The sequence below is a fragment of the Malaclemys terrapin genome, chromosome 5, assembly GCF_027887155.1.
Source record: "Malaclemys terrapin pileata isolate rMalTer1 chromosome 5, rMalTer1.hap1, whole genome shotgun sequence".
Taxonomy (NCBI): domain Eukaryota; kingdom Metazoa; phylum Chordata; order Testudines; family Emydidae; genus Malaclemys; species Malaclemys terrapin.
The window spans coordinates 86597408-86620040 of NC_071509.1; the positions used below are offsets into that span (position 1 = coordinate 86597408).

Here is a 22633-nt window from a genome sequence, read left to right on the forward strand (position 1 = left end):
ATTTGATATGCCTGAAGTTGTGTTTACCATTAAACAATTTCCCATCCAAAAACAAAATCCAAATAGTTGAGTACTTCAACCTAAAAAAAAATTCCTGATATTGATGAGCTTATTTTAATTTATTCTTCTTAAGCTGAAAATCAACTACTACCCAATACTAAGTGTCAGCCTTCAGGAAATGCCTATGGCATACCCAGAAATACTGGAGGCAAAAGGCTAACAAAAGCTGAAACAGCTCTCATGGGGCAAAAATCCACTATCAGTAAAGTCACAATGCAACTAATTTTCTCTACTAGATATATAAAATCAGTGGCACCTACCACCCCGTTCCACACAATATCTCTACTCAGAAGAGTTAATAGGATGAAATGTCACTAAGGATATTAAAGTAATACTATGGTTATCATCAAGATAACACGTTCATTCAAGAGACAAGGTGAGTTATATCTTTTATTGGTTCAGTAAAAGATATTACCTCACTTACCTTGTCTCTCTAATATCCTGGGACCAGCACAGCTACAACTACACTGCATACTTTCATTCAAATCATTTTCAGTACCTTTCGCATTCCATAAAAGTTCATGTGGGTAGACTAAGACCAGAAATGGAAGTTTTGGAAAAGATTCAGAAAATTCTATCCAGCTGTTTGAGGTATCCACGCAAAGGGAGAAAAAAAACATTTTTCACAAGTTTAGTAACATTGTAGAAATTCTTTTCTTCTACTGAAGTATGAAGTAAAAATATTTTGCATTTCAAATCTATATGATTTGGACATTCACACAATCTCCAAAGAACACATTATCCTGTCAAATGCAGAAAACGTGTTGCCCAACAAATAAAGAAGAGTTAAAAACAAGTGAAAAGGGCATGATGCATGCTATCTCCTTTACCCATTTAAGTAAACACCAAGCAGAGATGTACATGTTCTGCCCTGCTTCTACTTGGGTAAAATGAGATATCTGAAAAATCTTCAGCCCCAGAAGCCTCCCCAGCTGCAGCCACTTATTCTGTCCCATGAACAATCTGATGAATTCCCCCCAATTTACAGCTGGTGGGCCCTGCTGTGTGTATTTTCAAATTTTACATGCTCTCAACGGAGCAGTACAATACCTCCTCACTTAATGTTATGTTCCTGCAAAATGCAATTTTAAGCAAAACAATGTTAAGCGAATCCAATTTCCCCATAAGAATTAATGTAAATGAGGGGGTTAGGTTCCAGGGAATTTTTTTTCCTTGGCTGAGGTAGAGGAGTCAGAGGGTGGGATATTTCCCAGGGAATGTCTTACTGCTAAATGATGAACTAGCAATTGGCTGAGCCCTCAAGGGTTAACTCTCACACTCTACAAGGCAGCAGAAATGGAGGGAGGGGAGACAGCACTGCAGACAGAGACATACACCCTGTGTGTGTGAGAGAGAGAGATGTACATTTCCCCTTTAAGTACACTGCCTTGTTAATTAGATCAGCTTGCTGAGACCGCAGCTGCAGCCAGCAAGCTCCCTCCATCCTGAGCACTGTCTTGTGTCCCCCCTGCTCTATGGAAGATGCAGTAAGCGGGGTGCAGGAACAGGGTGGAGGGGGACACCCTGACATTAGTCCCTCTCTTCCTCCCAGCACAGCAAGCAGGAGTCTCAGGGAGCAGCACATGGCAGTGGGGGGAGGGACAGCTGTAATTACTAGCCTGCTGATAGGGGGGCTGCCAGTCCATCCTGGTTCCAAGCCCCCACCAGCTAGCTGCAAGGGGCTGCTCTTCCTGCAAGCACTGGACAAAGCAGATGGCTGCCAAACGATGTGAGAAGGGAGCATTGCACAACTTTAAACGAGCATGTTCCCTAACTGATCAGCAAGGTAACAAAAAAACAACGTTAACCGGGAGACTAAGTGAGGAATTACTGTATAGTGTAGGGCAGTGGTTTTCAAACTTTTTTTCTGGCAACCCAATTGAAGAAAATTGTTGATGCCCATTACCCACTGGAGGTGGGGCATGAGGGGTTTCAGATGTGGGGGGGCTCAGGACTGGGGCAGAAGGTTGGGGTGAGGACTGTGGGATGGGGCTGGGAATGAGGGACTCAGGGTGCAGGAGAGGGCACTAGGCTGGGGCAGGGGTGCAGGAGGGAGTGAGGGCTCTGGGGTGGGGCCAGGAATGAGGGGTTTGGGGTGGAGCAAGGGGCTTGGTTTGGGAGGGGCTCAGGGCTGAGGATTGGAGCATCAGCTTACCTCAGGCGGCTCCCAGTCAGCGGCACAATGGGGGTGCTAAGACAGGCTTCCTGCCTTTCCTGGCACCGCGGACCACACTGCGCCCCAGAAACAGCCAGCAGCAGGCTCCACACAGCCCTCACCCACAGGCATCACCCCTCCCTCCCCAGCTCCCATTGGCTGGTTCCTGGCCAATGGGAGTGCGGAGTCGGTGCTCAGGAAGGGGGCACTGCGCGGAATCCTGTAGTGCCCCTGCCAAAGGGCCAGACCTGCCACACCAGCACAGTGTCAGAACAGGTAGGGACTAGCCTGCCTTAGCCAAGCAGCATCGCTCGGGCTTTTAATGGGACTTTTAATGGCCCGGTCAGCGGCACTGACCAGAGCTGCCGCAATGCAACCCAGTACTGGATCACGACACGCCGTTTGAAAACCACTAGTTTAGGGAACGTAGTCTCAGCATATGTGAAAATCAAAGTGAAATAAATACATTTGTTTGTTTAAATTATCATTGGATTCAAATAAGCATTTATGAACTACACTACCCTGTTTGAACTTAAAATTTAAGAAGTTATGTGAATGCAACACTACAGACAAGAATGAAAATATGTAGTCATGCCACTCAGTGTTATGGTACCCACAAACTATGATGTAGCCATCTCTGTGCATTTAAAACCCCAACCATGATTTTTCATCAACTTTAGACCGTTACTGTGACCACATACCCTATCTTCCTTTCAGGGTGGAAAATACACAGGCAAATACAGTGGGTGGCACAAAGTCAGTGTCATGGTACTGGGTATATGTATACAGTACCCAAAGCCTGCTATGGGCTTTGGAGACATAGAATAAGGCAGGCCTGTGCCAGGAAATCACAGAGATGTAACTAAGGTTACAAAAAGTTCTGTTAAAAGAGAGTTGCTGTCAGTAGTAGGCCTGTTATCACTTTCCCACGATCACAAGGGCAGGAAGATAGCGGTTTCCTGAAGGTGGAATGAGGGGGTTCTAACTAGGACGAAAGGTGATGAGGGAAATTAACTAACTTCAACTCGGAGCAAAACCTTTCTTCACACAAAGCGCAAAAATTTTAAAACCTACGTGAGGCGGCAGGCATTCGGCTGGGGAAGAGAGGAGCAACTTGGCACCTCTTGCAAATACCACTCTCTCTCTCTCTCTCTGCGCCTCAACCGGCAGGAAACCCTGACTTTGTGCAAGGCACACCGCCATCTGCCCTCTTAGCTCAGGCAAGCCAGTTTGCAGCAGCTGCTGCTGCTGGCGACACAGGAGAGCAGCAGTTCGCACCCAGGATGACAGCGGGGCAACACAAAGCCTGTAGGGCAGGAAGCCTCCCTGCTCTGCGCAAGGAGGCTCTTAGCAAGACTCTCAATACAGCGCCGATTACTGCCGCAAACACAGGGACCCGCCCCTGCAAAGCACCGCACCAGTCTTATTACTGCAACAAAAAGGGGCTACATAGCTACACTGCACACACTGCCCCCGCCAGCACCGCCTCATCCCCGCCTCCCTTCCCACTCACTTTTGGTTGCAGCGATAAGGTTCTTTCCATCCTTGAGCAGCTCCTTGATGAACTTGTTGGTTTTTTCCAGTTCCGCCTCATGGGCTCTGATCCTCTCCCTGAACCAGGGGCTATCCAGGTAGCAATCGCTGAACTCCAAGGGCTGCAGCCCCATAGTTGCTGCAACTGCACCAGGGCTCAGCTCCTTGCAAATCCCTCTTCACCAGGCAGCAGCAGCCTCAAGAGCCGACACTACGGAGCAGGGCAGGGCCCGCGGTGCCTCCCAGCTAAAGCGATTCCTCCAGGTGACCTGGCAACTGGCACTTTCAAACCACGGCATGAGGGGGCGGTCCCCGAGGCCAGCCGCACCCCGGGCCCGGGGGCTCTTGCAACAAAGGGTGAGGAAGGGAACAGAACAGCAGCTACTCCGAGAGCTTCAGCAGCGTTCGGCAGCGGCCGGAGAAGCCTCCCGCCGTGAGAGCAGCTGGGACGACTGAGGAGACGCTGCTGCCCAGCTCCCGGCAGCCTCCACCACAGGCAGCCTCGGCATCCCAGCCCCGCCCCGCTCCCAGCTCCACCCTGCCAAGTTCCAACCCCCCGCCCTCGGCTCAACCTGAGCTGCTCTCGTCTCTGCCCGCTGGCGCTGGGCGCCCTCCCCACGCAGAGCCGCCCTCCCCGCGCTCCCAAATTCCAGGGACCTTGTTGCAAGATTAGCAACTTGTGACGAGGCAAGAGACGTGCCAGGAAGGGGGGTTGCAGCAGCGCCTGCCCGGGGTGCGGCTTTACAGCGTGCTGGGGTTGTGTGGCCCCCAGAAGGGCATGAATTACCCTACCTTCCCCACGCCGAGCCTGCTGAGTTTGTGTCCCCGTTGTCCCCTTGCCATTATTGCCTGGTCCAGAATCAGCGGCAAGTTGCCGCACAGGTATCATCTGCCCCCTGTCTGCTGATTTCACTACGAGCCAGCTCTCCTCCGCTCTGAACTCCTAGCCGCCGCTCACACACTAATATCAGAACATAACTGCCGCCTCATCTTCGCCCAGGTGCACATCCTACCTACATCGAACCGGTTCATGTCTGTACGCAGTACATCGGGGTAAATGGTGCCGCGATGGGCCTTCAGGTTTTCTCCTAGGTGCGCGCTGTGTTTAGAAATACTTGTTAGAAATACAAAGTTTGTGGTAGAGGTGGGTGGATGTCAAAGTTTGTTCAGGAAGATTCCCTAGCTGGACATTTCTCTGCTTTTCAGGGACTTTGCACTGAAAAAAATTAAACTCTAAATCAACCAAGGTTTCGGTGGTAGGATGTAACTTTGGTGATGCAAATTACAAAATGCATGTTATATCCTCACATTTATTCCTTTCATTTCAAACTCCCATTCAAGTATATAATTATTGGGAGCAAATACCAAAGCACCAGTTGCTCAAGAGGACATCTGTATTTGGCTTTCATTTTGATTTGGGGGGAGGGGGTGGAGAAGGGTTTTTTTTTGTTTGTTTGTTTTTTTTAGTCTGTTAGAACTTCACCAACCCGTGAACATTGTGCAAATTTATGAAGTGAAATAGCTCTGACAGTACAATAACTGGATGTACTCACTTAGATGCCAAGAACTCTGCCTATGTTATTAATTTTTACAAATGACTTGTAAGTATAACAAGGAATTAATTCTTCTTGATTTTAGGGGATATTTTAGATAAAGAACAGTAAAGGAGTATGCAATTTGTCCAGGGATATCTGAAAATTGTTGGTGGTAGGTTTTATTTTTGTTTGTTTTGTTTTGCTTGTTTTTGCCATCATGTTTAAAGTCTTCCTCAGCTCTTTCTCCTTGCGTTTACATCAGTGCCCTACCACAGGATTTGGTTAACATTCTGATCTTCTTAAATGTGGTGCAAATCAGGTGAAGGTAAAGGCTGTCTTTGTAAGAGATAATGTTGAAAGATATCTGATCTTTTCTCAGAAGATGAGTATAAAGAGATTAGGAAGGAATTCTGGAAGTGTTATCTAATTCAATCAAATCAAAGAATATTATTGCAAATTCCTAAAGGCAGCACTAAACACCAGCAGTGTAACAAGCAATTTAAAATGTGCATACACATTTGTTACTTTGCGACTGCCCTAGATCCTTAATCTCCTAAAGTTACTCCTGATATGATCAGAGCATATGAAATTAGATACACTTGTCTAGAAGTACAGTATGTTATTTTAAAACCTGACAAAGAACAAAATAATCTGCCAGTGCACAGAGATGCTGGCCTTAGGAAATTAAAATACTACTCAGTGAGGTAAACAGAACATGTGACACCCATACACACCGGTTAAAGGCCAAGATTGGTGTGTTTATTTTTCAATATAAAATATATTACATTGATCATATTATATATTTTACCATCATCTTCAGTTTAGTCCCTACAAAATTGTGAATTTCAACACAGGAATTCCATGCCTGGGACAGGATTTATAATACATGGTCTGATCCTGCTCCCTTTTAAGTCAGTGAGTTTTGTTATTGATTTTAATTGCAATACCATGTGGCCTAAAGTTAAGCCCACACTACACTGTCCAGGAAAACTGTATTGAAATCATTTTAGCACCTTGTTGGGAAGAACTGTACTAAAAAGGACACTGTCATTTTAAAAATAACAATGTTGTCTTAAATTCTTATTGTTGTTACAAAAAAAAATCTGAAAGAAAAGAGGAGGGGAAACCTGTATTTTTTCACTGTGTTTATTTTGTGCATTTGAGAGCCTTTTGTGTATGGTATAGTCAGTTTATCTGTTTTCACTGTATACTCCATGAGAATCTCCAAGGCTCCATCCTGCAACCAGTTATGTATGTGAGTAACTGCGTACTTTAGGAATCTCATTAAACTCAATAGGTCTTCTTGCATTTGGAAAATTACACATGTGTGTAAGGCCAGGTCTACACTAAAAAGTTAAGTTGACCCACTACATCACTTGGGAGTGTGAAAACTCCACACCCCTGAGCAACATATTTAGGACAATTTATGTAGACAGTGCTAGGTTGATAGGACAACAGAAGAATTCTTCCATCTACCACTTTTCAGGGAGATGGATTAACTACAGCCATGGCTGTAGTGTTTACACTGAAGCACTACAGTAGCGTAGCTACAGCTTTGCAGCTATGCCACTGTAGCAGTTTAAGTTTAGACATTGCCTAAGGCCTGATCTATACCACAAAATTAAGTCAACATAAGCTGCCTTGTATCAATATAGTTGTGCACATGTCTCCACTTACATTTGTCTCCCACTGATCTGAGCACCCCATTAAGCCGACACACTAACACCACCTCCCCGAGCGGCGTTGAGCCATAGTCAATATACGGAGGTCAGTGCAGCGCAAGGGCAGAGACTGTTGCTTATGTTGACCCTAAAAGTCCCCCAGCAGGGGTCACACAATGAGTAACACTGACCACTCTGGTCACAGTTGTGAACTCCATTTCCCCACAGCCAAAGAGACCAGAAGACACCTGCACTCTTCTTTAAAGTCTGCAAATCTTTTAAATGCCTTTTTCTGAATGTACAGCTTGGCAAGCACACCTAGCAACTCTCCATTGTTGTGTACAACTGCCTAGCTGACTACGACAGCTACACACTCCAGACAGGCTCCAGCTCAGAATAAACAGGAGATACTGGATCTTGTGGGCCCGTGGGGAGATGAGGCAGTGCAGGCACAGCTACAGATCAGCCATAGAAATGTGGACATCTACAAGCAGATTGCATGGGAGATGCAGGAGAAGGGGTACAACAGGGACCAGCAGAGGTGCCATGTGAAAGCAAAGGAATGGTGTCAGGCATATCAGAAGGCCAGGGAGGCCAACAGTCAATCTGATGTCAAGTTCCAAACCTGCCACTTCTACAAAGAGCTGCATGCCATACTTTACAGAGACCCCACCACCATACTGCAGACCACCAAGGAGCCCAAGTTAAAGGCCCCTGGCATGACCAGTGAGGACCAAGAGGAAGAGGAGGAGGGACTTGCAACTGGGGGATCCAATAATGCCTCAAGCCATCGCAGTCCAGTCAGTCCTGGCAGTTGAGTACAGTCAAACCCAATGCAAAGGAAGGAATCTTGGGTAAGTATGTTACTGTATGTCCCATTACAATGATATACTGATGGCACCCCCAACTAAACAGGACACAGTAAATCCACTTTTCATTAATTTACTTGTAGTAGAAGAGGTACTGGTATAACAAAGAGAGGTAGCATTATTATCTGCTTTTCATTCCCCTGCAGACTTAGGCAGGGAAGGGGGGCACGTGAAGTAAACTTGTTTATGTACACAGGGACGTCCCTTGAATCCTCCTGGGAGATCTCAACATTTTCATGGAGGAACTTTGCAATCCTTTACCAAAGGTTTCTAGAGATGGCAGCCTTATTTCTTCCTCTGCAGTTGGACACTTTCCCAGGGCTGTTAGCAATAACTTTGGCAGGCACTGTTACAGCACACAGGCTAGGACGGGGTGGGCAAACTTTTTGGCCTGAGGGCCACATCTGGGTATGGAAATTGTATGGTGGGCCAGGAATGCTCATGAAATTGGGGGTTGGGGTGCAGGAGGGGGTGAGGACTCCACCTGGGGGGTGCAGGCTCTGGGGAAGGGCCAAAAATGGCCCTTCACATTTACATTGCCCAGAGTCACAGTCCTGTAAATCAGGAGACAGTTAGTGGCCCTGCTGCTAGGGTGACCAGACGTCTCAATATTATCGTGACAGTCCTGATTATAGGGAACTTGTCCCATGTCCTGACCTTACATCAGTCGGGACGCACTTTGTCCCGATATCGGGGGACCGTCTGGTGGAGGACGCAAGCCGTCGCTGCCGGCGCCGCTTACCTCTTCTTCCTGGGCCCTGGGGCAGCGCAGCTGAACTCCTGGTGCCCACCGGCCGGCTGGCAGGAGCCTGCAGAGTGCTGCAGCCCCACTCCCCAGGCACGCACAGAGGCGACGAGGAGATCTCCACTGTGTGCTGCAGAGGCGGGACTTGTAGGCAGCCAGCAGCGGGCAGAGTAGGGTGACCAGACTTCCCAATTTTATCGGGACTGTCCTGATATTTCCTTGTTTGTCCCGCGTTCCGACCGATGTGCGGTTGGGACACTGGACAAACAAGGAAATGCTCCAGAGCCCGGAAGTGCTCACGCCCCCCCCCCCCCCATTGGCTCCCTCCCCAAATCCCCACCTCTTCCCCAGGCTCACCATTCCTCCTCTCTCCACAAGCGCTGGAGGGAGGCCCAGGAGACGCAGGGGAAGCGCGGGGCCAGGCCGCGGGCCGCCCCCCTACTCTCCCTACCGCCCGACTGAGGCCTGCCTGCTCGGGGCCAGGCCGGACTCTCACTCACCCTGGCCCCACGCTTCCCCTGCGTCTCCCGGGCCTCCCTCCAGCGCTTGTGGAGGAAGGGTGGTGGTGTTGTTGGTTTTTTGCCCCGCCCCCTCCCGCCACGCCTCGGCCCTTCCCCCCTGCGTCCCAATATTTGACTTGGGTGATCTGGTCACCTTAGGGCAGAGAGCCCCCCTGCCCCCTCGACTCAACCTGACCTGCGCGACCTTAGGAGCCAGAGGGACGGGACCTGGCTGCTGGATGCTTCCTGGGAGCCACTCCAGGTAAGGCTAGCACTGCTGGGACTCACCTAGCCCCCTGGCAGGTCCCTCTGGCTCGGGGGAGCTCTGCATGCTGCCCTCCTCCCTCCCTGAAGGGGGAGGTAGAGACGGAGCGGAGGCAAGCTGGTGTGGGAGGTGGGGGGGCGGGGCGTGGAGCTGCCAGTGGGTTCTCAGCCCCCACCAATTTTTCCTGTGCGCCGGCGGGTTTTTTTGTTTTGCTCCACCGCCAGCTTGTTTTTTTGTTTGTATGGGTTTTTTTTTGCTCCGCCCTGATATTTCACCTCTGTCATGATATTTCACCTCTGTCATCTGGTCACCCTACCTGCTGCACATTTGCATGACAGTGGCCCCCATTGTGGATTTTCCCAACTCCAAAATGATTTCCACTGATGGGTAGTTGTGGCATTTCAAGTTTTCACAGTGCAATCGCTGATCCCTTCTCCACTGTCAGTGCAGCTCTCATTCTCGTGTCTCTGTGTTGGAGTGCTGGAGTAAGCTTGGCACACAGATCCAGGAATATGGCCTTGCACATCTGAAAGTTCTGCAGCCACTGCTTGTCATCCCAAACCTGCATTATGATGCGATCCCACCAGTCAGTGCTCATTTCTTGGGCCCAGAATTGGCGCTCTACCATCTGTAGCAACTTTGTGAACACCATCAACATGCTAATATTGTTTCTTGCTATGTCCCACTGCAATCTATCCTCCAAGACATTATCATGTTTCCCACTGATTCAGTTCTTCTTACAACTCTGCAAATACTGGAGGATAGTGTGTCCTGTGCTTGCAATGCTTATGACAATAGATGGCAAACAGTGAGGACAACCACGTGGGTCATGGGAATTTTTAAAAAGGCATGAAAATTATGGGATATAGATGACATTATGGGATGGAGACAGTTACACACTGGAAAGTTGACCCCTTCCTCTCAGTCGCTCTGTCCAACTCATTTCTTCCACCCACTCATTTCTTCTGATATTTCAGCCCATTTTCTTTATCCGTACAACTGAAGATTAGAGTTACCAACAGAAGAAACTTTTTCAAATGTATAACCTCAACAGATACTACCAAGATTCTGCAGATGCAGAAATAATCTGTCTCTTTATACACAAAACATAGCCAAGATATAGGAGATCCTATAGCAGGAGCCAATCAAGTCACCATACTGTCTCACACAGAATTGTTATTAGTATTTGGATTGTGATGATGCTTAGAGGTCCTAATCAGACCTGAGGCTCTATTGTGTTAGGCAATGCATACACACATATTGAAAACACTGTCCCCATGGCAAACAGCTTATCTTTGAGAAGTGGAAGATTTACTTGCATTTCACCCTCAATAACTAGCACCTAAAACACCAGCTTTTCTGAATCAACTGATTTTAACATAGTAGAAGAAATTTCCCAGAAAAGTACTGGAGAGATTATATTGGGAGGCATAAACCACAAACAAAACAGCAATAATGTATATAATAAGTATTAAATTTATTATGTATGCTTAACTATTTAGTTTTGTCTCAGAAACTAAACCTCTTGTCAGAAAGCTTCATGTTTGCTGTTGGAAAATATAATTTTTACCTTTGCAGGTGACCTTCCCTACATTATACAGTCTTAACGATCATCGATAATCAAGGTTGTGAAGGAAGGAAGTAGGCTGTCTTGAGGAGGAAGTAATACAGTAAGCAATAGGATACTGTACATCATGGGATCATGTATGAAAAGATAGTGTGTTCTTCATTTGTACAATATCTCATGAACCCCATTATGGAGCACTAAGCATTGGCCTAACTCAGTGTTGAGTGATTTTGAAAATCCCACCATAGTAGCTATACGGGCTCTACATGAACTAGGACATATTAATTCTGTAACCTAATAGCCAAGCTTCTACTCATCTGTTTCCACTTTCCAAGGTGGATTGGACTCCATGCATTGAATATTTTTCATATGCAAGTTTGTAAACAAATTTAATTATGCCATTTCTTATTTTGTAGTGTGGTTATATATTGTTGTTGTGTTTAAAGCTTCTACACGGTACACTGGAGACACCTACTGGAAATGTTAAAATGAAACATACAGTTTTTACAATATTGTTATGAGCTGGGTGAAACCTTGTTATGATTTGGATTAAGCCCCACCTAAAACGAAATGTGTGTTTTAACCCACCCAGGAACTTTTGGGTGGTCTGGGTTGGGTTAGATTGTTTTGGGTAGGTGTGTGTGGGTGTGGGAGAGAACACACAAAAAGATCACAGATAAGAAGGCAGAAGAGAGGCATGAAAAAGCCAAGCAGGAGCCTTTGAGCATGGTGTGACCCTGGAGAAAGCTAGAGAGAGAGTTTTTGAGTCTGATGTTGGCTACAGGGACTTGTGGGGATTGTAAACTGAGAAACTGCTCCTTTTTTCCTTGGATCCTTCTGTGGTCAGAGATACAGGACTTTGTACATTCCCTGTAAATAAACAAGATTGCATAAAAGAAATACCTGGCCATCACCAATTTCTGTTCCCAACTGGACCACCCACTGAGCCCGGAACTTTGACTAGCCACTTGGGTCAAAAAGAGGCAATAATATTCAGGGCCGTCCCTAGCTATTTTGGTGCCCTACGCAGCTCTCCCCCCACCCTGCGCGGGGTGTGTGTGTGGGGCCCCAAGCATCCACTGGAGGGAAGGGGGGCTGGCCCCAGGCCTCTGGGGGGCAGGCCACTTCCTGCAGGAAGTGGAGTGACCTGGCCCCAGCCTGCTCTGCTCCCCTGGCTCCCAGGCTTGAGGGGGGGGAACCACCCCCCAGCACTCACCAGCAGCGCAGCTGGGAGCCAGAGGAGCGGAGCAGGCTAGGGCTGGGTCGCTCTACTTACCAGTGAGTGCAGGCCCGACCGCTTCTGGAGTCCTCAGGGGGGTGGAGGTGGGGCTGGGGCAGGGAAGGGGCGGGGTGGGGGCCCTGGGGAAGAGATGGAGCAGGGGCTGGAGTAGCACGCAGCTGTGCAAGGCACCAGGAAATTTGGTGCCCTTCACAGTGCATACTTTGCATATGGGTAAGGACAGCCCTGATAATATCTTTCTGATATATCACATATTACACAATAGAATAGTTGATGCGGTACATAGTTAAAATGTAATATAGTGTCAGAATAGTATATAACAAAATATGACTTTATGAGCTTTGATACAATAAAGCTCTGTAAATGTGAGTTAGTTAAAAGGTCTTCAGTAAGTCTGTTTTCTCAAAAACTGTACTGTTGCATGAAATTCAATACATGTTATACAATTCCTATAATATTAAATAATAACAGTAACTAATGCTTAGCTTCTATATACTGGGTTTTCATCCAAAGATTTCAATGGACTTTATATCTCCATTTTTCTTATGGGGAAATAGAGACAGAGACGACCAAATTTCAAGAGAGCTCAGGACCAGATTTTCAAAGATCCCTTTCCCCCTTTAGACGCCTAAATAAAGGCCAGATTTTCAAATATATCAGCATGCAACAACTCCCACTGTGATACTTATGATTAGATTTTCAACAGAACTCAGCACCCCCAGCATGCTGAGCTCTGTTGAAAATCTTCCCATTTGTTTTGGTGATTTTGTGATCAGGTGTTCACCCCACATAAGGCAGAGCCAGTAAATTAGGATAATTAACCTGATAGGCTGCACTGGGGGAAGAGCCTGGTCCTGAAGGACTGATTGAAGATGGAGCTGTGCTGGGGAAGAACAATAGGAGTTGTATAAAGCCAGTAAGTTGACAACAGAAAGGAACTGCAGAGGAAGTAGGCTGTGTTCACTACCTGGGAGTAGGGTGATATTTGAGGCTCTGGAGTTCAATAGTTGCTCCCTAAGAGGAGGGGGTTTGAGTTAGTACACCTAGAGAGGGAGGAGCCAGAAGCTGTAGGAAGGAGTCCAGGGAAAAAGCAACAAGGTCTGAGGGAAAGCAGACCATAGTTTCCAGGTATAGGGTCCCTGGACTGAAACCTGGAATAGTGGAAGGGCCTAGGTTCCCCTACCAGCTACTGAGGAAGTGGTACAGTCCAGGCCGTGACGCACAGACTACCTATGATGGTTGTCCGGTGAGACTTTGGTACCCTGGAAGGGGAAAACACAGTGAGCTGGCAGGAGTGCCAGGCCATGAAGACCTAGCACCCTGAGTTGCAGAGAGTGAGAGAGAGATTGGCAGCAGAGTGTGCAGTAAGCAGCAGAAAGGGGCATTGGACTAGAGTGGTGATAATCCCCAAATGTGGCTAGGAGGTGGCACCCTAGTGGTGAGTGGACCCTGTGACAGTGCCTAATATAGGTGCTGAACTCTTGAAAATCTGGCCTATAGTAGTTAAAGACCAAATTTTCAAAAGTAGCCTCTATGTTTTACATGCCTTAGTTTTTTGGTATCCAAAATAAGAAGTGTCTCTCTTCCGAAAGTCAGTCCCAAGCTAACAGAAGTCAGCTGGAGCTGTGAGTGCTCACCACCTTTGAAAAATCAGGCCAATCTGTCTCAAGTTGGGCACCCAAAAGTTGCAGCTCTTGGAATCTGTAGCAAACTTTGAAAAAATGGATCTAAGTGATTGATTCATCTGAAATCACAGAGCAAGTCAGGGAGCAGAATTGGAACTACAACCCAAATATCCTGACTCTCGATGCAGTGTCCAATTTGCCGGATCTTTTAATCAGCTGTTTATTTTTCAGATTATTTTATTTTCAATTGAAAAGTAGCTCTGTTTCTGGACATATAGAATCATATTACACTGAAAGGGACACTGTTCGTAAAAAAAATCTTATATTAAAAAAATCCATACTGCTGTTTAGATTGAAACTAAAATTTCATAATCAAATTTACTTTCACCAGTTTTTTCTTATTGCCATTCACTCTGCTGCAGCAAGTAAATTAGAATAGTTGTTTTTCCTATTTGTTTATAATCACTTTGATTATCATACACTGGAAATATTGCAATATTTGGGTTGCATACACCAAGGAGTTTTTAAATTAAAACAAAATATTTTAATTTAACAAGGAAAAATAATTGCACTGTTTGTGTTAGCATTGAGTTTAAAAACAAATGATAAAAATATAAAATACAGAATTCTAATATATGACGGTGTCTCTATTGGAAATCAATATACCACAACTGGTGATGTGCAAATACATTCCATTATATTAACAATTAGGAATTTTATAATGAGAAACATTCCATCAGATGTACAACTTCAGCAGTAGTATACTAGCAACAGTCAATCCTTCAAATCAAGGCAAAACAATGTAAACTGCCAGCAAATTACCCCAACAAAAATGGCTTGTATATGTTTACTAGATTGAGTAATTTACTACTTTTTTGGATATTCCCAGTTCAGTTCCTATCCACCAAAGAAAATGATCTAGTGTCTCTTCCTGTACTTCGTCCAGTAATATAAAACACTGTCTGATCGTGAACCAGCAGGAAGAGCTCTGCAATGCTTGGGTGGGAGGAAAATCCTATATCATATCCTGGTTTAAAGAGACACATAAATCAAGGTTACATGTCTATCAAGCAATACCAGCAAAAGTCTTTGGGATCCACACCTTACTGAAAAGTTGGTTCAGACCCCACTTTAGATAATTAAAGTATTTATACCAGCAGCCTAGAAAATACTAATAAATTTAATGCAAGGGAATTTCATAGGTACCTTTGCTCTTTGTCTTTGGAATAAAGAGTGGGGAAAAAATAGCTAAAACTAGTGGACTGAGGCTATAAAAAAGACATAATATACTTTCAGAAATATAGCGTTTATGCAAACCCACATCTTTATAGTCTATAGAAAGTGATAGTGATGTAGCTAAATTGCTACAACCTCCAAGAGAATATGTGTTGCAGTGGTGTAAAAGAAGCGAATGGCATGGCAGTGGCTTACCTCAGTTTCAAACAGCAGTGTAACATAGACATAAACTGGTTTAAGATGTCAGTTGAGGATTATCCTTGTTTAGGGGAATCCTCCAGTGATGTAAGTTTGTGTAGCCAGCATTATGCTATCCTCTCTTGCAGACCCCCTACAATGCAGTGTGTAGTTGTGGAAAGGGATATTGCCAGTGCTCAAATTATGAGAAAAGCATAGGTGGGGTCTGAATGTCAAGTGGCTTGCTTTAATTTTAACAGTAGTGAGAAGTAAGGGGGCCGTAAGAGAAGTGAGATAATCCCTAAAGTAGTAAGGGGGCGTGGCTACCTTGCCCTCTCCCCTCCATAATTTGAGCATTGGACTTGGCTGGAGTACAGTTAAACTGTGGCAATCCCCAGCTACCAGAATGACCCCTGGGGGAGCTGTTGCAGCTGGGCACAAATCAGAGAAGCCCTGAAACTGCTCTGAGCTATGCCAGGGACTATATTAGCCCCTAGCCAGTCTCAAGATCCCAGGGGTAAGGTCCAGGAATGTATACCTAATTTATTAATGAATGTAAAGTCCTTGAAATCCTCAGGTGGAAAGCAGTAACAATAATAATAATAATGTCAATGAAACACATGGCTCAAAATCAGTGTACCCTGCTTTGAAAACAAATGTTGAGAAAAGCCTCAATAAAATTTACATTGCAAGAGGAGGCCATTACTTTTGATAAGTCAATTCCATGAACATTACCTGTTCATTAGAACAATTAAATGTCATCCCTTTTGTCCTTGCCTCTCAACCACCACTGTTTACTGAGGTGTATGAGCACAGGAGTCCCAAAACTCTGTCCCAACCCCTTGTCAACGTGGAACCAGACCACATTCTGCTGGTACATGGTACTTTGCAGCCAGGCAGAAAAAGGGGAAGATCTGGCCCCTATTAAGTAAAGGCAGAGACCCTGAGGTTTTCTGCTAACAATCCACCATTCCTATTTTTTACTCTCCAAATACCTTAAATGACCCATTAAGGACTATTGAGTAGTGTAACTCAAAAGTGATTTCCTGCTACGGTACCCATAGTTCCGAAAGGGAAAACAGGACACTGCCTGGGATTAGCCAGAGGGCCCCCTCTCCCCCCCCTCCAAGCAAGACTGGTGTTGCTGCTTGCTGGAGTCCTGCCTGCCCACCCCCCACTCTCCCCAACGTGAGGCTGCGGCTGGTGTTGCTGCCTCTCCCCTTCCCCCCACCCCCAGCACAGGGCTGACATTGCCATTGGCCCACCCGCACATTCTACGCACCCTACTTTTTTGCCAAAAGTGGGCATTTGTCCCATTTGCTCTTGCCAACTGATCAAATTGGCAAGAGCAAACAGGACAAATGCACACTTTTGCCCAAAAAGTCCAGACAACTGGGACAGGACTTAAAAAAGAGACTTTCCTGGCCAAAACGGGAGATATGGTCACCCTATTTCTTCTGGCACTATATATTCTGATCACCACCACTACAGAGCCCTATGTGCAGCTATGATTATATGATATTTGGAATTTGGGATATGTGACTTTAAAGGAAGGAGTTGAGACATAGAGTTTAAGGCCAGAAGGAACTACCAGATTATCTATTTTGATCTCCTCTACATCACCGAGCTACAACCACACCAAGCCAGCAACCAGAAAGAAAGCGGAACATTGTGGAGAGAGCCTCAAAAACTCTCCTGAGATTACTTTAAATGGATGTGAACAGGGGTGGGGAGCTCTATAATGGGTGGGAAAAGATGTAAACTGAATAGTTACAGTGAACTCATTGAACATGCCCTTAAAAGAAAAGGATGAGACCAGCATTAAAAATTAAATCTACCACTATGAAATAGACACTTTTTAAAATACATTATTCATACTCATGGCCTTTCTAGTGTGCATTTGACCCATTACTAAAATTGTGAATCATAATAAGTTTGCTTATATTGATACATTACAATACCTCAATGTTGCCAACTCTCATGATTTTATTATAAGTCTCACAATATTTAGTGTTTTTCTTAAAGCCTCAACTTCTGGATTAATGGGAATATCTAAGAATCTCAGCTTTCATAAAAATAGTTACTGGACTTCATAGTTGAGGAGAAAAGCTTGAAAATGTAATCCAAGTGGACCCTAAAGGTTAAAAAAACCCACAGAATAAATAAACCACAGCGGCTCTGCTCCTCTTCGGCTCTGTGTAACTGACACAATGTAAGTTACGCAGAGCCACCGCGGCTGGAGGCTCTGCTCCTCTTCGGCTCTGTTTAAGAGCCGGGCTGCCCGAGAGCTACTGGCTTCGGGCAGCCCCCGTGCCTCCGGACCCTGCGCCGCCGGAGCCCGGCAGGGGAAGTGCCCGGCTGGGGGCACAGGGTCCGGAGGCATAGGGGCTGCCCAAAGCCCGAGTGCTACCGGCTTCACCGTTTGCCGGGCAGCCTCCAGACCCTGCGCCCCCGGCTGGGCACTTCCCCTCCCGGGCTCCAGCTGCGCTGAGGAAGCGCTGGCTGGGGGCGCAGGGTCTGGGGGCTGCCCGGCAAACCCTGAAGCCGGTAGCGCTGGGTCAGCCCTTTCCCCCTGGCTGGGAGTGGAAGGGAGGAGGGGGCGGAGTTAGGGTGGGGAAGGGGCGGAGTTGGGGCGGGGCTAGGGGTGGGGAAATGGGCAGGGCCAGGGCCCGTGGAGGGTCCTCTTTTTTTATTTATGAGATATGGTAACCCTAGTCTGGGAGGGACATGGGGCCTGAGGCAGGTGAGACATCAGCTGGCAGAGGGCGCTCCGGAACTGGAAAAGAGCTAATTCCCAGGATGACCAGCAGGAGGTGCTGCACTAGTGAGTCTTCGCTCGCTACAGAGACCAAAGATCATCATCCACTTCCATCCTGGAAGGCAGGGCTCTGGACAGCATGGACACAGGAGGGAACAGCAAACTGCTGTGGACAGCAGAGGTTGGTTACTGTGTATTTAGGAAAAAAAGTAATATAACTGTTAAATATAAGCTCTGGGTACTTTATTGAGAAGTACAGTACAAGTCTAGACTCTAGGGTGGGGTAGGGGCAGTGATCTGGATAAAAATGGGCTTTCTCTTTATCTATCACAGCTGTAATCTCTCATATTATTACAGAATCCCTGCAAGGAAGCTCAGAGGAAAAAGCCAATCCCTGTTTATAGTCAGTCACACTTCTCACTCAATGCATTTGGGAGTGAGATACAAAGAGGGCAAATGGCCAGTGTAATGTTACATTTGCTACTGGTAGCAGTTACTGATGTCTAGGTATTCTCTCTTGCTGCATTGTCACAATTTGCTGCCTCTGGATTTCCCCATCCTGTAGGCCAGGAGTAGTACATTGTGATGAACGGTGGTATTCGTGTCACAATCGGCTACCTCTAACTTTTCCCCACCTCCGGGTTCAGGGGTAGCCAGTAGTGATGGATGGGGACACCTGTCACAATTTGCTATCCAGCCCTTCCCCATAGTCTTGTCTGGAGGTGTCAAATTATGACAGGTAATCTATCAATTTCAATTTTCTAGCTCTACCTTCTCCCATCTTCTGGTCCAGAGGTAGAAAATTGCAACAGATAGGGGTTCACCTGTCACAATTTGCTGCCTTGCATCTATCCCCGGTTCCTGGTCCCAGAAGTAGCAAATTGTGATGGATAGGGTTGCTTTCATCACAATTTGCTATCATTGTGAAATCTCTATTTTAAATTTGCACACAAATAAAACAAGGTATTATTGTCATTTGGAAAGGCTTTCTACAGAGTTAATCTCAGGTCTACTGTACGTAAAACCCTGACTGAAGGTATTGTTTTTCGTTATTCGTCTCTTTCCATTGTAGATTAAGCCATAGAGCAGTGTTTCTCAACTTATTTATCGTTGTGGGCTGCATATGCCCATGTGTGTGCCCCAAGTTGAGAACCACAGCACCCCTCCACTGAACCCCCCCCCCAAGCTCCTATGCCTAGCAACTCTCGCCCAGAGACCCCTCCACAGAGTGGAGCCAGGAGTAGAGTCCTGGGTGGGAAGCAGGCAGCAGGGACCTGGGACCCAGCAGTATGGGGCCGGGCGACAGCCCTGACCCTGAACCCAGGTGCACGGGCCTGGGTGGCAGGGTAGCCAAGTGGCAGCCCACTGCCCAGACGCCAACCCCACGGGGCCAGCCGGCAGCCCGATGCCAACTCCAGACCCTGTGGGGCAGTCCCTGGACTTCGGATGCTGTGGGGCAGCCCCCGGACTCTGGACCTCCGCCACGCATCTACCATGGTTCCTTATACAGACTTCCCCACCACTGTCACTCTTACACAGATTGAGCAAGCTTTCAATGTAACATTTGCACTGCTATATTTGGGCACACAAATATGAACAGGTTACCTTCTGATCTGATAGTAGACATTTTCTCAGGCTTTTCCCCACCACTAAAAGCAAAGTGCCATTTCCTCACTGTGTTTTTACCTCAGAATAGCTCCTGCAGTTTAGTTACCCAGAGGTGTTTAAAAAAACCCAAAACCAACAACTTTTTTTTAGCAGTGAGGAAAAGGTCAAAGGGCTAGATTCACAAAGGGACTTAGGTGGTGGGATACTGAGCATGTTAATGCCTAACTTATAGGAGCCTAAAGTCACAGGAACAACACTGATTCATAAAGCCTGAGTTTTATGTCCAAGCTCCCTGTACAATGCATGGGACAGAATATGATCCACAGAAGTCAGTTGGCTAAACTGTGAGCCACCTAAGATAACCAATGGGAAATGCCAACTAGAAAGGTGTGTCCTAAGCCCCGCCCCTCTCAGAGTTCCTCACCTAAGTCCCCATTGCAGGTAGGTGCCTACCTCTACCTAGCAATCCATGAATGGGAACCCTTCTGAGGAGCAGCTTAGGTACCTTAGACTGAACTAGGCAGGTACCTAACTCCACAGAAAACAGTCAGAGGAGAAGGTGGTGGTGCCCATCTTGTAACTTTTAGCCCTATGGTTAGGGCACTCATCTGGGAGACCCCTGTTCAAATTCTCTCTGCCCCGCTCTATCTGAGGGAGGATTTGATCAACAGTCTCCCCACATCCCAAGCAAGTGTGTTAACCACTGGGCTAGAAGTTACAAGGAAGGTGGTGATACCATGTCCTTCTCTAGCCAGATTTTGAATGGACCCTAATCCAGTAGGTGGACTCTGAGCATGCCTACCAGAGCAGGCCCTGCACACAAGATAGGCATTCACTCACCTATCTTCTCTGGTTCATGATCACTCTGTGGCTTAAGCAGGATAGGCATTCAAATGTCTAGAGTAATGCATGTTCAGATGCAGAAATTTAGGTGCCTAGGGAACTTTTACCTTGTAAACATAGATGCTGAGTGAGTTTAGGTGCCTAAAGGGGTTGGTTGGAGTTTAGGGAATTGCAGTGGAGCTAGTAAAACTCGGATTTGGGCACCTAAACCCAGACTTGGGTGCCTAAGTACCTTTGTGAGTTTAGCCCTAAGTCTCTATAATGTGGCCATACTATGTACTGTGCCTAGCTTCTTTAGATCTTTGTAAAAATGTGAACATCCTCTTTTTTTCAAAACCCTTCTCAGTGTTGTCAACAAAACCATTGTTATCAGCAAGCACATGTGTGCTCTTGCAGTAATCAACCACTAGGGTGACCAGGTGTCCTGATTGTATAGGGTCTTTTTCTTATATAGGCTCCTATTACCCCCGCACCTTCCCGTCCAGATTTTTGACACTTGCTGTCTGGTCACCCTATCAATCACTGATGTCACAGGGCTATCTGAAGCAGATATATTTATAACATTTCTCACCTTGCGCTCTGATTGGCTCAGTAAACAGGAAGTGACCTGCCAGATGGCTTGCCTACAATGAAAATATCCTCTATAGCTTCAGAAACAGAGCATGTCTATAACTGCCACACCCTCTTTGTGGATGATTCTGGGCCAGGTGGTCAGCTCTACACATGTGCTGAGACACAAGAGCACAATGTTTTAAGTGAGCTGAATATATTATTGTTGCTGCCTTTCAGACTGTGTCCTCACACTTGTGGATATTGCAGTAAGGATATTGCATCATAATGTAAGAAAAGTATAAGAGACAATGCTTTGTTTGTAAGTTAAGTTTTCCTGGGATCACAGTTAGTGAAAGACAAGGGTGCATGAGTGGGACTGATATCAGAGGAATCTTTCAGATAAAGCATCAAAAATGTGAGTCAACTGGTTAATTGTAATGGGATAAGAGTGCCACTACTTCCTATACATTGTTTATAGAGGGAATAATTGTACAGTAGGTCAACCCTATACACAGCAAGATCTACTATGACACTATCAGACCTTCTTTCTCCTGATCAAGAAAGACATCCTGACTAGCGCAGGGGGGAGAGAAGGCATGAGCTCAACCTATATTTTAACCTTAAATCATTTATTGAAATTTCATCAGGCTAGAACTGATACCCGTGCAAAGGCTTTTCTATACAGGAAAGTTATGATGAGTGCTCCCCTGCTTCACTCCTTCTCTTTGGATGAGAAAAAACAAATGTGGGTTATACCTGTGTGACAGAGTATGAGTACGCTGACTTACCACTCTGTGCACTTTGGAAGCCTTCCCACATGGAGTAAACCAAGAAGGCAGTAGTTTAAGTACAAGTGATTAACTAATTAACTAGATGTTTCAGCTCCTCAAGTGGAAACAGTTCAAAGAGAGACAGGAAGAGATAGTGGAGGGAGGAAGGCTGGCTGGAAGGGTAAAGTAGCAGGTGCCTTCCCTCCCTTCTGGGCTGTGCCTTGGTAACCAGTACAGGTTTGGGGTGAAGCTTTATGCTTTCGGGATCAAACACTTGTAAAACATAAATAAAGCACATGGTGTTGAACTTGCCACAAGTATAGCTGAGGACTGTTTGCAGCGCAAAAAAAAAAAAAAAAAATCCAGGCTGAGTGAACCCCACCGTATGACAAACTGGACTAGACAAAAATTGAAAAATGTTCAAGCCAGGTCAAAGGGTTGATGATTAAGTGTTTTTGGGAAAGGAATGCTGCAGTCTGCTGTGGTTGCCCTGATTGCTGTTGTCAAAACTAAGGCCACTTTAATTCTGAACACGAGTATCTTCAAAAGCATTTACGGTGCTGTAACTTACGTCCATCAGCTTCACACTTTAGTGTCACATCATGTAGACAAGCCTTGAATAAAGGGAAAAAGTCAATTTTAATTCCTTTAGTCTAAAATGTTTTAACTGGTTTTCCAAGACACCCATGCAAGTGGGGGAGGGGAGCTGCAGACATTCAGCAGCAAATACCTCTGGTGGCAAAGAAGCAGTTTTAGCTACACAATAAATAGTAGCAGAGTTTTCAAGCCATGAATAATTCATCTAACATCTCAGTCAGCATTATAGTCTGTATCCTCAGTGCTAAGAAAATGTGTGTTTCTGTCACTGGGTTACTAACATGCATTAGCTATCCCATTGAAAAACACAGTGGAGACAAGGAACTTTAGCAATATC

General features: G+C 46.1%; 1 protein-coding gene and 1 long non-coding RNA gene across 6 annotated transcripts in view; one reads left to right on the plus strand and one right to left on the minus strand.

The window, feature by feature from the left end:
* ARHGAP10 (Rho GTPase activating protein 10) overlaps positions 1-6585 on the minus strand; it is a 241199-nt gene extending 234614 nt beyond the window's left edge. For 2 of the 5 annotated variants that reach the window (XM_054030633.1, XM_054030631.1), the window contains exon 1: positions 3729-6583. In XM_054030633.1, coding sequence (XP_053886608.1) covers positions 3729-3882 — 154 coding nt within the window. In that variant the 5' untranslated portion in view covers positions 3883-6583. Of the gene's footprint in view, positions 1-3728 lie in introns of all 5 variants that reach the window. The other 3 variants (XM_054030634.1, XM_054030632.1, XM_054030636.1) reach the window with 3 other exon arrangements.
* A 604-nt stretch (positions 6586-7189) lies between these two features.
* Positions 7190-11783, plus strand: LOC128838447 (uncharacterized). The gene is made up of 3 exons (XR_008445186.1): positions 7190-7798; positions 9218-9320; positions 10902-11783. It is a non-coding gene; the product is annotated as an uncharacterized LOC128838447 (long non-coding RNA).
* Positions 11784-22633: the final 10850 nt, after the last annotated feature.